Below are 16971 nucleotides of genomic sequence, written 5' to 3' on the forward strand. Positions count from 1 at the left end.
GCTCAAGCAGTCCTCCTACCTCAGCCTCCCATAGTGCTGGGATTACAAGCGTGAGCCACCTCGCCCAGCCTGTACATGCATTTTTAAAATTGCATGTTCTCCACAAACTGTGCTTTAGTCTGCTCCTTTCATTTTTATATATATAGCGTACAGCCTTCCAGGGCAGTTAATTTCAGGACAGCACCCTTTTTAATGCTGCATTGTATTTCATAAAGGGTGATACATACTTTACTCAACACACCCCTCTTGTTGGGCATATAGAACGTTTCCAATCTGAGCCAAAAGCCTAAGTGGTGGCGCCCTCTAGTGCCCTGTTGTGGTGCCCAGCCACCCACACCAGCTCTGTTTCACTTACAGCAAACTCCTCTGGGGTCACTTTCAAGACATCGAAGACAACGGCATCATAGCTCTTGCTGGCATAGTCGCAGCTCTGGCCCTCCAGAGAGTCCGAGCTGCTGCTGCCCTGTGGAGAGCAGGGAGAGACGGTGTTAACTGAATGATCTGACTTGGAATCACTGCCTCCCAAACCTCCTCGGAATTGAGGATGGGAGAGCAATAGAATAGTACAATAAAAACAGCTTCTGTTGATTAGAGCTTTACCCCAGTCCAGGCACCGTGTTAAGCACTGCACGTGTATCTTCTTATTTCCTTCTCATGTGTGCCCTATGAATACACATTATTATTGTTCCCATTTTATAGATAAGGAAGTAGAGGCAATGTTACTTCTCCAAGGTATCTCAGCTATGAAAGGGAAAGCCAGAAAGTAAACTTACTTTTGTATCTATCTGACCCCAAAACACATACCTTCAGTTGCCACACCCTAACTTTCTCTGGCCAGTGTTTTACTGGTGGGGTAAAAAATTTCAGCCCAATCTTCCTTGAGGGAGAACAGGACTGCATGTCTTAGGAGGCCTGAGGAGACAATCTGCTTCATGATGTCTTTCGAACATTACCTGGTTTTATCTCTCTTTTTCCTACTTGAAGTCATTGCAGGAAATTGTTACACAAAATGTGAAAGTAGCTCTCAAGGCTTATTTATCATGCAGGCCACTTGGAATTCAAAGCCTGCTTGCTAATGAGCTGAGAGGTAACCAACTAGTTTTAGAGGCCGGTGTGAAAGTTATATTTAGTAGAGTCCTTTGTGCTAAGGACACTCTGCCTCCTGCATGTATATGAAGGGAGTCTCCCATAAAAAGGCAAGTTAAACTCCTCAAATGTGGCTGATTTCATGAATCTCAACACTGGGGATCCCAGAAAGTTGAATATACTTTCTCTTTAATTTAACTTCATCAAGCTTAATCAAGCTTACCGCCCAAAAATTGTGCCCTCTTCATAGACAATTTTATTAGTCTCAGCTCACGAAGAAGGATTTTGTGGTTTCCATTAACCTCAGCATCTTGGACTGGGATTTAGAGAATATGCTTTTACTAATTCTTTTTTATTTCACTCTTTCCAAAATGGCTATATCTGGAAAAACTCTGTAATCTTCCTGAAAACTAGAGTGTTTTTAGGCCAGTGAGGGAAACCAATAGTCAACAACTGGAAATGTAAGGTTTAAAAGAGGAGCAGGAACTTAAACCTGTAGATTTCGATAGGCCTGTGTCATCAAAAGATTTTAAAATGAGTCTACTATACCAAAAACTCTTAAAATGATCTTAAGAAGCAGCATACCATAGTGGTTAAGAGCTCTGAGGTCAGACAGGCCTGATTAAAATGCCAGCTCCACACCAGTTGCTATCTGAACTCAGACAAATAACTTCGTTTTACGGAGTCAGTTATCATCTGTAAAATGGTGATATTAAATCGACTTCCCAGGGCTATAGTATGGATTATATAAAATAAAGCTTAAAAAGTAACTGGCAGAATCTGCCTCCACTCCCAGGAGAGCTGACTCAAGGGGACTCGGGTGAGCTCAGGTATGGCTATTTTTTTTTTTTTTTTTTTTTTTGAGTGGGAGTCTTGCTCTGTCGCCCAGGCAAGAGTGCAGTGGTGTGATCTCGGCTCACTGCAACCTCCACATGCCGGGTTCCAGTGATTCTCCTGCCTCAGTCTCCCAAGTAGCTGGGATTACAGGCACCCGCCACCACGCCTGGCTAATTTTTGTAATTTTAGTAGGGACGGGGTTTCGCCATGTTGACAGGCTGGACTCAAACTACTGACCTCAGGTGATCCACCCACCTCAGCCTCCCAAAGTGCTGGGATTACAAGCGTGAGCCACCACACCTGGCCCAGGCATGACTATTTTTAAAGTTCCACAGTGACAGGACAGTCTCTCCTGAGGAGAACCTATGCAGAATGAACTTTGGAAAAGTTACAAAGACTTCTCCTGATGCTGCTGGAGTTGGCAGTCTACTACATCTCCCAGTCTTATACGGAGATCCTGAGCAGACAATTCTGTACAAACTGTTCTGTACTTCTACACCCACCTTCCAGAAAGCAGAATATATCAGGGTGACAGGATGGATTTTCTTTTGGATGGTATAATGTCATGGTTAGGAGCACCAGCTCGAGAGTCAGGGTTTGAATCCCCACCCACCTGGCAGCTGTGTGATTCCAAGCCAGCTTGTTCACCTGTCTGTGCCTTAGCTTCCTCATCTATAAACTGGGGATAAAATAATAATATATACCTGATGGGGTTATTGTGAATATTAAATTAGACAATGCCCATGGAACATGCAAAAAAGTGCCTGGTATATAGTAAGCAACAAATTATGGGGCTATATGGGTGTAAATGTATCACTCAGTCATCAAAATTTATTGAGCACTTCAGTTATACATGTATTCATCCATTTGCTCATTCAATTATTCAATAAATACTTACTGAGTACTTACCTTGTGCTGGATACACATATATGTACATATATACAGCAAATATGTGTGAATATGTATAATGTGTATACACATATATATACACACTTATATATACACACACACACACACACACACATATACACACACAGACCAGAGAAGAAAGAAGCGTCACTCTAGATGGAAATAGAAGTCTGATTCCTCTAGTTACAAAAAGAAATCCATTCCCAGGATTTCAGGTATTACAACTTTCCAGTGACACACCATTGTATCTGCCCCAAACACACACAATCATACAAGGGGACGTGTTCAATCAAAAGCTGCCCCAAGTACATCATTGGTGATTATGATGAGGGTAATGACAATTCTGCTGCAGTAGCAGCTTTACTTAAACCTATTCCGATTTCAGGACCAGAGATCAAAACACTGAATTTTTTTGAAAGGTTCATAAGAAATGAACTGATTCCTGTGACTTTTTGGCTGGTTACCCAGGATCACTTCAAAAGCCCAGCATAACGAGGAGGGCCTTGTGGGTTTAAACCCTGGTATGGCCTGCCAATCTGTCAGAGGAGGAGGCGTTTCACACACAATAGAGTGGTGGCATCCTGGGCCTCAAATGGCACCCACTCTTCCTGCATGCTTCTGTGCCATGACTGAGCATGGAAAGCAAATTCCCAAACCCCACGGCAGGGGCCCTAGCCCAGGCCACTGCAGACCACCAGTCCTTACAGCCATTTCCTACTGAGCAAGGTAAATAAGAACCCAGGGCCAGTTGGAATGACTTCTGTCTGACTTCATTCCGGAATGTGTGTGACTTATTTATAATCAGCAGCGGCTTTTCCTGGGAAAGGTCTGATCCCTTCTTGCCACCAAAATGGAATGTGGCACTTGCTACGACTGGACTGGGCAGGTATTTGTTTTTCTTTGAAGAGAACGACTTCAGAAAACATGCTGATCCTCAGGGCTGACTGCCTCCCAAATCTCACGCCTGGCGTGGCCAGGGGCCTTAGGAGTGCTAAGAATGGTGGTATTCATAGAGCCCTACTGCCTTGCTGTCCAAGCCTCAGCTGGGGCCTGGGTTAGCTGAAAGGAGACCCCTCTACCCACTGTCCCAATTCTTGCAGCCTCAGTACCTGTGGAGTGGCAGAGGTGACCAACACGCTAGCCATCAGACCATTCCTCTTGTACATAGTCTCCAGGCCACAGGGAGCTTCAGGGTAGTCTCTGCAGGTAACATAACCTGTCTGGAGAAGTCCTGCAAGGCAAAGGGGCTCATAAAAACCAGTCTTCAAAACAAATTTATCCCCACCCCCAGGCGAAAGTTGTACCAGACTTGAGCAGATCATCTGAGGAGACCTTTAAAGAAAGGTCATCAGCTAGCAGCTTTCAGGCGAACTATGGCCCACAGACACAGTTTGATGGGCTTGTATAGGGTATTGGTATTTTTAAAATTAATTACCAACATTTAAAAATTGGAAGATTTCACACAGAACTCTGGATTTCTGACTTTTCTGGCAATACTGGGCCCATTTTCCTGCATGGTGACCATCAGCCAGCTGAGTGGCGGCTGCCCCTTGGATCAGAGCAGGGCCTTTTAGTCCCCACTTGGCTTGTGCAACCATTTCAGTGCATGCCTGGCCCTTGCAGGCACTAGAGTTTGTGATCTTTGTCTTACTCATTTTGAGACAGGGTCTCGCTCTGTCACCCAGACTGAAGTGCAGTGGATCAATCACGGCTCACTGCAGCCTCACCCTCCTGGGCTCAGGTGATCCTTCCACCTCAGTCTCCCAAGTCGCTGGGACCACAGGCATGTGCCATCATGTCCCACTAATTTTTTTGTGAAGGTGGGGTCTTGCTATGTTATATGTTGCCTAGCTGGTCTCAAACTCCTGGGCTCAAGCAATCCTCCCACCTCGGCCTCCCAAAGTGCTAGGATTACAGGTGTGAGCCACCGCATCCAGCCTTGATTTTTCTTTCAAAACAAAGGCAGGGTGAAGAAGACAAGCAAATTCTCCTGTGTTCCCCTGGCACCACACTTCTTCATCAATAATAACCTGGGTAATAGCTAACCCCATATAGTACTATATGCCATGCTTGGCATACATTAACTCATCTAACCCAAAAATCCTGAAGTAGGTCCTATCATTACACCCTATTACATGTGGGGAAACTGAGGCAGCAGGGGAGGCAGATATCTCATTATTTGATGGCTTTGTTCATGCCACCCTATCACCCTGTCATCATTCAAGACCCTGCTCAAACATCCCTTCTTCTGGCTATCATGCCTGAACAACCGAAAGCAGAGCCAGTGTTCTGTCACCCAAGTGCACACACCTATAACAGAGCATTTACCACATCACTGAACACAGAAAGCTGTGGCCGCTGACAGCTTTTTAGTGGCAAGTGACCAGGAGAGTAGGGAGGGGGTGGGGAGGAAGGTGAGGAGAAGACAAAGACTGGAACCAATTGCAGTTATCCAGGCAAGAGGCAAGAAAGGGCCCCTGAGCTGAGGCTGAGGCAGTCAAGTCAGAGAGGAGACAGACTGAGAGACAGGAAGGACTGAGACTCCCCAGGCACTGAAGTGGAGGGGAGGCAGAAGTACCAGCTGAGGATGAGACGGTTTTTGGCATGAGGTACCAGAAGGATGGTGTGTCCTTCTTCAAGGAAGGAACAGAGGTGACATAGCAGATTTGGGGGAAAGATGATGAATTTGATTTGAGAAATGCCGAATCTGTGATGTGTATGTGAAAATCAGTCCTGGAGGGCAAGATCTAGCCCAAAGGTCACTGCGAAAGATGATTTGCCTGGATAACCGCAGTTGGCTCCAGTCTTTACAGGTAGCTCAAAAAGAAGAAAAAGTCAGCCTGATGATATTGACTCCATCTGCAACCCTCCCAGGTCCCTCAGTTACAGGGCCTGGCACACAGCAGTATGCTGTCAAAGAAACAGGGGCGGCTGGGCACAGTGGCTCTGTAATCCCAGCACTTTGGGAGGCCAAAGAGGGCGGATCACTTCAGGTCAGGAGTTCGATACCAGCCTGGTCAACATGGTGAAACCCCGTCTTTACTAAAAACACAAAAATCAGCTGGGCGTGGTGGCAGGCGCCTGTAGTCCCAGCTACTCAGGAGGCTGAGGCAAGAGAATTGCTTGAACCCAGGAGGTGGAGGTTGCAGTGAGCCGAGATCAGGCCACTGCACTCCAGCCTGGCGACAGAGCAAGATTCTGTCTCAAAAAAAAAAAAGAAAAGAGAAAAAAAGAAACAGGGGCAAGCAACCAAAAAGGAACGTCCAAATGACCCAGGTTCTCTCCTGGTACATCTCCAGTGCTGACAATGGCTCTTCTCTCATCCCTCAAAGCTGCTCCAATACAATATAACCACTTCAGTTATCCCCTCCTCAGTTCTATCCTGTGAGCCCTCTACCTTCCCATTCTTCCCAAGAACACTCAGAAGAACTAGCCTGCCCTATAAACAACATTTGGGAATCAACTGGGAGAAAGCTGACTATGGTTCTTAGAGGGTACCACTGACTTGCTGTCAATTCTCCTAAGTATGATAACAGCGCAGTGGTTAAGTAGGAAAAAGTCTTTATCCTTTGTGAGGTGTGTGTCAACATACAGACGTAAAGTGAGTTCAAAACTTAGGTTCAAATGGGTCAGGAAAATACATGTGAGTAGAGATAAGGCAAATACAGCAGCATGATAACGATGGCTGAATCTAGACAAGAGGGTATAGAGGAGTTCATCGTATCAGTCTCTGCACTTTTCCAAGTGCTTGATAATTTTCATAGTTAAAAAAAAAAAAAAAAAAAAAAAAAAAAAAAAAAAGAGCTGGTCAGGTAAAGTTTTTCCTTAGAGAAACAGCTGAGCTGGAGAGGCCAAAGTCCTCCTTTATGAGCAAGGAGAGGAGACGGGCTGAGAAGTCTCATTTGTTAGTCATTTTTGTCCTGAGAGAAGCCATGTTCGCCGTCACCAAGAACCACAGATACACAGCTACTGCAGGTTTAAAAAGCAGCTCCACAAAAGATTTGAACAGACATTTCACAAAAGAAGATATATGGGCCAGGCACAGTGGCTCACACATGTAATCCCAGTACCTTGGGAGGCCGAAGCGGGCAGACCACCTGAGGTCGGGAGTTTGAGACCAGCCTGGTCAACATGATGAAACTCCATCCCTATCTAAAAGACAAAAATCAGTCGGGTCGGGTGGCACATGCCTGTAATCCCAGCTACTTAGGAAGCTGAGGCAGGGAAATCGCCTGAACCCAGGAAGCAGAGGTTGTGGTAAGCAGAGATTGCACCATACACTCCAGCTTGAGCAACAGAGTGAGACTCCATCTCAAAAAAAAAAGAAGAAGATATATGAATGACTAATAAGAGAAATGCCATCAGGGAAACACAAATGAAACCATAATGAGATACCACATCATACCTACCAGGATGGCTATAATTAAAAACAAAAGAAAACAACAACAACAGGCCATAATGAGTATTGGCAAAAATGTGCAGAGACGGGACCCTCATGCATTGCTGGTGGGAAGGCAGAATGGCACAGCCGCTTTGAAAGATTGTTTGGTATTTTCTTAAAAAGTTAAATATAAATTTACCACATGACCCAGTAATTCTACTCCTAGGTATCTACCTAAAAAAAGAAAACATATGTCCACACAAAGACATGAACACGAATGCTTACAGCACCATTATTCATAAAAGCCAAAAGCTACAAACCCTCCAAATGTTCATCACCTGGTAAACAGACAGACAATCCAATTGACACATCCGCAGCATGGAGCACTACCCAGCAAAACAGAGAGGTGACACACTGCTACAGTCACCACACCAACAAACCTTAAAACACATGCTCAGGGAAAGAAGGCAGATGTAAAGGAATGTACTATGATTCCATTTTTAGGAAATGTCCAGAAAAGGCAAATTTAGAGCGACAAAAGTGCACATCACTGGTGGGCCGGGGGCAGGGGCGGAACTGACTACACAAGGACACAGGAGTTTCTGAGGGATGGAAATGTTCTAAAACCGGATCGTGGTGGCAGTTAGCTCTACAAATTCACTAAAAATCATAGAATTACACCATTAGAAGGGGTAGGTTTTATGAAATATAAATTATACTACAACAAAAGAAGTACCTTCAGCTGTTTCATGAGGGTGATCTGAACTTACATGTTTAATTCTTCTCTCCCCCATTCCCCTTGAAATATATATATATATATATTTGTTTTGTTTTGTTTTGTTTTTTTAAGAGACAGCTCTGTTTCCCAGTTTGGAGTGCAGTGGTACAATCATAGCTCAATGCAACCTCAAACTCCTGGGCTGAAGGGATCCTCAGCCTCCCGTGCAGTTGGAACTACAGGCACGTGCCACCATGCCCAGCTACCTTTTTCTATTTTTTGTAGAAATGAAGTCTCGCTACATTGTCCAGGCTAGTCTTGAACTCCTGGCCTCAAGGGATCCTCCCACCTTCGCCTCCCAAAGCGCTGGAATTATAGATAGGCATGAGTCACCACACTTAGCCAGGATACTATTAATAAGCAAACAACTTTGAGGAATGTCTAGTGCAGAAGAGATGGCACAGAGGGGAGGCAAACAGCCCCTGGAGGCAAGGAGAGGCTCCCAGGATGGAGTGGCTGGAACCCTCCAACAGAAACTCCCCTGAAAAACCCATACACTTCAAAATGGGAAACCAAAGACTGAGACTAAACGTAAATCCAGCTCAAGATTCAAAGGCAGTATAAGGCTGACCAACTCAGCCTGTCTGTGCTAAGCCAGAACAAACCAGCTGGTATGGATGGAACCTGTTCAGATCAGTTCAAACGGGATTAAAGTGATTCAATCCAGGCCTAACAGAGAGTCACCACAGGAGACCAAATGGAAGACAGCCAGCTCGATCCTCTTTGAGTGGATCCAGCCTGTCTCAGGCCCAGGCTGACATGGGCTTGGCTGCTTTCTGGGTGTGCCTGGCACTCCGTAGCTCTTCCCAAGGGGAGCACAGACACAGAGCTCAGTCTGCTCAGCCTGGCCCAAACAAGAGGCCTTGCTCTCCCTGCTTTCCTAACAACTGAATTCTCAAGTCTCAAAGCCTTCAACACAGTTCTCAGACCCTCTTCTGTCACTGGCCATCAGCGCACACCCTCTGCCCATCTGAAGGGCACCACCATGCTACTCACTTCTTCAGCATCACTGGGTGGCTCCGCTCCACACACCAACACCAGTACTAACAGTGAGCACAGGTGCTGTGCAAGGCATCGGGCTAAGCATCACGTGATTAGCTCATTTAATTGTCACAGCTGCCCCATGAGGTAAAGACGACTTAGACTTCAGGGAAATGGAAGCACAGTGAGGTAATGTGACTTGCTGCAAGTTAGTGGGGGACTGGGAGGTTCAAACCCTGGTCAGTCAATGCCAAGGCCTGGACTCTTCACCATCCCTGACACTGCCTCTTATAAGAGTCCAGGTGAGCACTGGATGAGGAAATGTGTTTAAAATGATCCATCAGGGCCAGACATAGGGCAAGTACTCAATCAAGATTATCAGTTACTACTGGTGTCAGTGTTATCCTGCAATTTTCTATTCATTTATACCTATTCTTTTTCCTACAACAAACAAAAAATTAAGTGTTTGCAAAAGAACAGTATCATGCTTTGTAAAACCATGGGCTTCCACTGCTGGGAAGGGGATCACCAGCAATGGGTTCCAGGCTTCCCAGGGAGCATAGCTGAGTCCAGGGGTCCAAGTACAGGAGTCCTCTCAACCTGCCTACCCTCCCGCGGTGGCCCAAGCCCACCTACAGATGAAGTGTGGCAGCCATAGTGTGTTACCCATTATGCTTTCTATGGGAGATCTGACCTAGAAGGAAAGACAGAGCACGTGTTTCCAATCTGACTCTGGCATGTCTCGCCCCTGACAAAAATGGCCGATTTTATAGGCAGCAACTCTCAGACAAGTGATACTTCACATGCTAGGAAAGCACAGGATCAAGTATAACAGAATGTCCTTTCCAAGGCTCAGAGAAACACCCACCCACCCAACTTCAGTCCCTGAGGCCTGGCTGAACCCCCAGTTCTGTATCAGGGAGCAGACTCCCATTGAGGGGGTCAGCCTGGCCTAGCCCCTCCCTGAGAACTGCTTCCCTACCCAGAGTGGGCTCTGAAGATAGGGAACTGTGCGTCCTCAGCCAGACTGACTAGACTAGGGTGCCCCCTGGTTCTCCCAAGAACTCAGGACCCTGAGATACTAGTCTCTGCTGGTCAACTAAGCTAAGGTGCCACACCCGCAGGAGTAGACAGTAGCCCCATGCAGGGACAGTCTGGTCAGAGGGAAGAAAGCAGGGGGAGGAAGCAGATGCACAGGCAGGAATTGAAGAAATAGCCTGTGTCTGAAAGAAAAGGAGAGCAGCCCAGGGCCCTGCGATAAATGCCCCTCTGTCAGCACCAGGCAGTTAGAGTAGATTTCCACAACACCTTGACCAAGGCTCGTTCCTAAACATCAAGTTTATGCCAATCCACAGGAAACCTGACCCTGAAAATGCATTGGCTCACTGGAAAGGGGAAGACACACACTATTCATTCACTCACTGTGCCCCTACCTCATGCTAGGCACTGTCCTAACCAACAGTTCCTAATGATGTTGTGTCTTAGACCCTTTTGGCAGTCTGGTGAAGCCTCTGGGCTCCTTCTCATAGAAATGTTTTAAAATGCATAAAATTATACAAAAAAAAATTTTAATATACATATTAAATTATTTTAAAATAATTCATTATGTAGTTATATATATATTTACATAAGGGAATATGTATCTTTATTACTTTATTCAATAACAAGAACTATTGGAGAGTCTAATAAGTACCATAATTTCAAAGTAGTTATGAGCACAGATGTTCTGGATTGCTCACAAATGTTATGACATGAAAATACCTGTAGGCCGGGCACGGTGGCTCACGCCTGAAATCCCAGCACTTTGGAAGGCCAAGGTGGGCGGATCACAAGGTCAGGAGATCGAGAACATCCTGGCTAACATGGTAAAACCCTGTCTCCACTAAAAATACAAAAAATCAGCCAGGCGTCATGGCGGGCACCTGTAGTCCCAGCTACTCGGGCGGCTGAGGCAGGAGAATGGCGTGAACCCGGGAGGCGGAGCTTGCAGTGAGCCGAGATCGCGTCACTGCACTCCAGCCTGGGCGACAGAGGAAGACTCCGTCTCAAAAAAAAAAAAAAGAAAGAAAATATGTGTGATTTCTATTGGTGACCAAGTCCTAGGTACTATTAATATTACTATGGTTCATTGTCTATATTAATAAATGAGAGAAATGCTAAATTTCAGTTCAAAGTTAATGAATGTCATTTTTTCCACCCAAATTCATAGATACTCAAGAACCTCTGTCCCAGGCATTGGGCACACGAGGTGGGCAGGCACAGAAGGTCCCTGCTGCCACGGAACTTACATTCTAGGAAGGGAGTCAGAAAATTCATGTAACAAAGAAGGTAACTTAAGATACTGATAAATGCCATAAAGAAATGAAATAGGGTGGAAGATGATACTTGCCGGGATGGTCAACGAAGGACTCTCTAAGGATGCGATATATGAGCTGAAACCTTAGGAAGGAGGCAGCCATACAAACCAGTAGGAATATGAGTATTCTTTGCAGAGGGAGCAGCAAGTGCAAAGGCTATGAGATGCACATGAGCCTAGCAGGTTTATTATGGAGGGAGAAGGCCGTGGCTGGAGCTGAGTGCAAAGGCTATGAGATGCACATGAGCCTAGCAGGTTTATTATGGAGGGAGAAGGCCGTGGCTGGAGCTGAGTCACCTGGAAGCAGTGGACAGACAGGCTGGGGCCAGGGCATGAATGGCCTTTTAGGCCATGGTGAGGAGCTAGGGTTTCATTTGGAGTATACTGGAGGGTACGCTAGAGAGGTTTTTCCTTTTTGAGACACAGTCTCACTCTGTCACCCAGGTCCCAGGCTGGAGTGCAGTGGCACGATCTTGGCTCACTGCAACATCCACCTCCCAGGTTCAAGCGATTCTCCTGCCTCAGCCTCCCCAGTAGCTGGGATTACAGGCACTAGGATTATAGATGCCCGCTACCACACCTGGCTAATTTTTGTATTTTTAGCAGAGATAGGGTTTCACCACATTGACCAGGTTGGAGTTGATCTCCTGACCTCAAGTGATCCACCTGCTTTGGCCTCCCAAAGTGCTGGGATTACAGGCATGAGCCACCACACCCGGCAGTGCTAGAGAGTGTTGAGCAGGGAAGTGACGTGATCTGATCGGCACTGTTTTGGAAGATCACTTTGGCTACCTTGTGGAGAACTACACTGAAAAGGCCAAAACCGGAGGCAGTTAAGTCAGTTAGGAGGTAACAGACAGCAGCAGCTTGGATTCATGGGGAATGGATCCAGGAGATGTTTTGGAGGTTACACAGACAAGACCTACTGACGGACGACATGCAGGGGGAAAAGAAGAGAGAGGAATCAAGGATATCTTCTAAGTTTGAGGCTGTTACGAATGAGTAGATGGGGGCCTAACTGCCACACACTGCTTCTTAGTTCATTCATGTGTTTATTCAACACCCACCCACCAGGTGGTTCACTGGAGCACAAAGTCGTCGGTGACCAATGCCTTTGGGGGTCAAAGACGACATTGCTGAGTAGAACCACTGAGCTGGGTCTTAAAGGATGAATGAGAGGCTCCAAGTAAAGTGTGGGCTGAGTGTGGTGGGTGCCGGGCGTGTGTGGATGCACAGGGGAACAAAGGGACAGGTGCAATACCAGCATGCTGGGGCATGAGTGGCAGGTGTCCTCTCCCACCTTTCCCAGTCCCGTGTCCATCACAGATTAAATGAGCTCTGGGGACACAGCAGCAAATAAGACGGGCAGGACTCCCCATGGAGTTTATGTTTTCACAGACGGAACTAACACCACAATATAGCAACAGCATCTTGCCTCCTGTTCACTCCCTCATCCATTCAGCAAACTCTGTAAAATTTTCCCAAGCCCTGCTCTGTGCAGGGGAGTCACACAAGCCCTGGGCCTCTAGGAGCTCATACACAGTCTGATCACTGTCATTGCAACAATTTATTTGACACTTACTTTGTGTCAGGTGAAAGGATTTATATACATTAAGACCCATTTTACAGATGAGGCAACTGAGGCTCAGAGAGATAAATTAAACTATAGGGGCTGTATTTTTATACATCTACATCAGCTGTGTCACCTACTACACAGGGAGGTAGCCTGGCATAACGGTGGGAGCACCAGCTTTTTTAGTTTGGGCAAATTAGTCAGCACTGCACCAAAAACCCCATTCTTTCTGCCTGCCTTCTGCCTCTCTCACCTCTTACACATACACACACATGCACACACACACACACACATATGCACGTGTACATGCACACACATACTCTTGCTGCTAATTCCTCCCTGGAAACCAAAACACTGCAGGAGAAAAAGTGATTCTCATGATGTAACTTCTTAAGAACGTGGCAGTTGTATCAGAACCACAGTACAATCCCACATCTCTTTTTTCTGCTTATGACAGAATCTGGTCTTGTGTGGGGGGGACTCCTGAAGAGGGAAAGGAAAATCCCATATGCAACCTTGGTTTCCTTCCAATCTTCCAGAATTCTCCTTTAACGTTTCAGGTTCAGGAAACCAAGAAAATAACACGAGACAGTCCAATGCAGACCACTCCTGAGAAGGCATAATAATCACTTTTTCCTAAGCTTAAGGAGGTTGTTTCAAAGAAAATACACACATCCAGTAATGTTCAATTACAAGAAAGTGATTTCTTCCAAATGTTTCAGACAAGTATGAAAATGGATCCCAAACACCATTTCCGAGCCCACTTCCACATTGTGGACGTGCAACTCTCCCACGACTCCGCAGCCGCCTGCTCCTCCCTTCTGTGTTATGCACAGAAGCTGGACAAAGACAAATAGGAAAGTAACAAAGAAGGATTTTGCCACAACCCCTCCAACAATTGTTTGGCCCACTCCACGAACAGTAAGTGTACACGTGTGCACACAGGCACATGCACGCGCACACACTCACTCAGCCACAGCACATCAGATTTTGTATTGCCAAAAGGTTTACCACTAGGGCACCCATTACTCTGGGTCTGGACCTCCTGCCAGGAGTTCAAGAAAGTCCTCCTTGTGCAGGGATGGCCATGATGTTATCTCTACCTCCTCCCAACCCTCTCCAAACTCTCCAAGCCTCCTTTCCTGGCAAGTAGCAGCATCTGGAGACTTTCAAAGAGAGCCTGGCCACGTAAGCATATGTCAGACTGGAACAGCCGTCACTCACTCCAGTGTTTACCGGCTCCCTCCTCGACTCCTTTCAAACTACACCACTCAGCATCCAACATCTGGCCTCTCTCCCAAGAAAGGAGAGATAGTGAGCTGAGGAGGCACCACTGAGTCCAAAGTGCCATGTGGGGCTGGGCCTCCAGGGAGAAGAGAAGTCAGCAGTGCTCAGTAAAGAGGGCTGGCTTTAGAGACAGGGTCCTCCACAGGTACCAGGAACAAGGGATAGAACTTGGGGGATTGAGCAAGCATGGAGAGAAGGGCCGGGAAGAGCGTCTTCTTGGGGAAGGAAAGCACCTATGTTTACGGAGCTGAAGTAGGGACCGGCACAAACAGGCAGCCATCCTGTGACAGGCGTTCTCAAGCCTGTATGCTATATGTCCTGTATGTCCCAGGCTCTGTATGCTGAAGCTGAGGAGGCAGAAGGGGAGAAAACCCATCCTTGGCCTCAGGAAATGTACAGTCCAGCCCAGGGATGCCTAACCTTCTCAAGGATGAGGGCTTTCTGAATTTTTATTTTTTTTTTATTTTTTTTTTTATTTATTTTATTTATTTATTTTTTTTTGAGACGGAGTCTCGCTCTGTCGCCCGGGCTGGAGTGCAGTGGCCGGATCTCGGCTCACTGCAAGCTCCGCCTCCCGGGTTTATGCCATTCTCCTGCCTCAGCCTCCCGGGTAGCTGGGACTACAGGTGCCCGCCACCTTGCCCGGCTAGTTTTTTTGTATTTTTTAGTAGAGACGGGGTTTCACCGTGTTAGCCAGGATGGTCTTGATCTCCTGACCTCGTGATCCGCCCGTCTCGGCCTCCCAAAGTGCTGGGATTACAGGCTTGAGCCACCGCGCCCCGCCTGAATTTTTATTTTTATTTATTTTATTTTTTTAATGTTTTTTGAGATGGACTCTCACTCTGTTGCCCAGGCTGGAGTGCAGTGGCGTGATCTCAGCTCACTGCAACCTCTGCCTCCCAGGTTCAAGTGATTCTCCTGCCTCAGCCTCCCGAGCAGCTGGGACTACAGGTGAGCAACACCATGCCCGGCTAATTTTTTGTAATTTTAGTAGAGACAGGGTTTTACCATATTGGCCAGGCTGGTCTTGAACTCCAGGCCTCAAGTGATCCGCCCGCCTCGGCCTCCCAAAGTGTTGGGATTATAGGCGTCAATTTTTAAAAGAAAAGTAATTAATTCATGTGCATGGTAGAATTATGTAAACCGGGTAAAAAGGTATAAAATATAAAAGGAAAGTCTGCTCTCCCCAAAGCCCCTAGGCCCTGTCCCCAAGGTTAACACAGTTCACAGTGTTGGGCAGCATCTTAACGCACACACCCACATAGATACACTGATGTGTGTGGATATAAAGGCATATAAATATAGAGGGAAACACACTTTAGAGACCCGCCTTTCAACACTAAAAAAAAAAAAAACGTGGTTCTCTTTTTGACATCTGTTAAGGAAAAAAAACCTGCTGTAACAAAAAGCTATGATAAATTCACCAACACTCTGGTTTAACAATCACTGCAGTAGCTACATATATTTGAGTAATAGTAGGGGCTATGCACAGCACCTGTCCTTCATTCTGCAGACATGGCTCAGAGCACACCTGGATTTGGGGAGGCCTTAAAATCACCTGTAGCTCAACCCCCACCCCCACCAGGGTAACAGGCTGCAGTGCAGGCTTGACAGGAGCGCAAAACAAGGCAGCTACAGAGCAAGTCAAAGAAGCCAGGCTCCTCCCCGTGGCTTAGGGGACAGAGAACCAGGATCTGAACACTCACCTTTCACTTACTTTGTGCCCTTGGCCAGCTGCTTGACCTGGCCAACATCTACTTTCCTCCTCTGGGGAGAATCATGGTACAGGCTGTGCATCCCTTATTTGAAATGCTTGGGACCAGAAGTTTTTCAGATTTCTGATTTTTTGGATTTTGGAATATTTGCGTTATCTTACCAACTGAGCATCCCAAATCCCCAAATCCAAAATCCGAAATGCTACAATGAGCATTTCCTTTGAGCATCATGTCAGCACTCAAAAAGTCTCAGATTTTGAAGCATTTTTATTTCAGATTTTCAGAGTTGGGATGCTCATCATGTACCCACTCCTGTACCTACCTCACAGGAGGCTGAAAGGATTAATAAGATGATGTATGTAGAAGTGGCTGGTGCAGAGGCTGGCAGGTAGCATGGATTCAAGAAATGACAGCTATTGTTTCTGGTAACACCCTCCACCACACTTCACCTTCCAGGGCAGGAGTGAGTACAGACAATGCTCTCTTAGCCTAAGACCACAAGAAATCAATTTGAAGGTGAGGCAATGAAGCAAATGTGAATGAGGAAAATGCATTTCTCTGAAGACCAGGAAAGGGTTCTCTGGTTGGCAGGAGAGTTTTCTTTTAGTCCCTCTATGAAAGGCTGGCTAGAGCGTCCCCATCTCCCACATAAGCATCTACAATCTACTCTGGAAATGGAAGGTTCTCCCCTTCCAAAACAAGGTGCCTGCAGAAGACAGGTGAAGGAGGAAAAAATCCTCCCCTGCAGCCACCAGCTGGCAAGACCTGATTTCTTCCATAGGGAAAGGAGGCACACTTTAGGAAAGTGGGAGGCCAGGGGTATTTGTGGGGGTGGGCTTAAAGGGAACATCGAGAAATGAGGGTGAAAGGGAAAGTGAAGAAATGAGGATGATCTACCTCAGACATACCAGATACCCACAAAAGCCCTGGGTGCATCATTCTGGAAGCCTGAGTAGTGAAGTTTCCCCTTTTGTGTATTAGGAATCACAGTGCACAGTAGCCAGGCCAGGAACTCAACCCCCCATTTCCTTTCCCCAACTCTGTAAAGCCCTCATTCTTTTTTTTTTT

At 46.4% G+C, this 16971-nt stretch overlaps 1 protein-coding gene across 9 annotated transcripts in view; it reads right to left on the minus strand.

Annotated features, from left to right (window-relative positions):
- Nucleotides 1-16971, minus strand: part of RALGPS1 (Ral GEF with PH domain and SH3 binding motif 1) — a 305937-nt gene that overhangs the window by 256019 nt on the left and 32947 nt on the right. For all 9 annotated transcript variants that reach the window (XM_025359233.1, XM_025359236.1, XM_025359232.1 and 6 more), the window contains exons 2-3: nt 3942-4063; nt 356-463 (exon numbers count right to left, since the gene is read on the minus strand). In XM_025359233.1, coding sequence (XP_025215018.1) covers nt 356-463; nt 3942-3998 — 165 coding nt within the window. In that variant the 5' untranslated portion in view covers nt 3999-4063. The remainder of the gene's footprint in view (nt 1-355; nt 464-3941; nt 4064-16971) is intronic.

Source organism: Theropithecus gelada, chromosome 15 (assembly GCF_003255815.1).
Source record: "Theropithecus gelada isolate Dixy chromosome 15, Tgel_1.0, whole genome shotgun sequence".
NCBI lineage: Eukaryota > Metazoa > Chordata > Mammalia > Primates > Cercopithecidae > Theropithecus > Theropithecus gelada.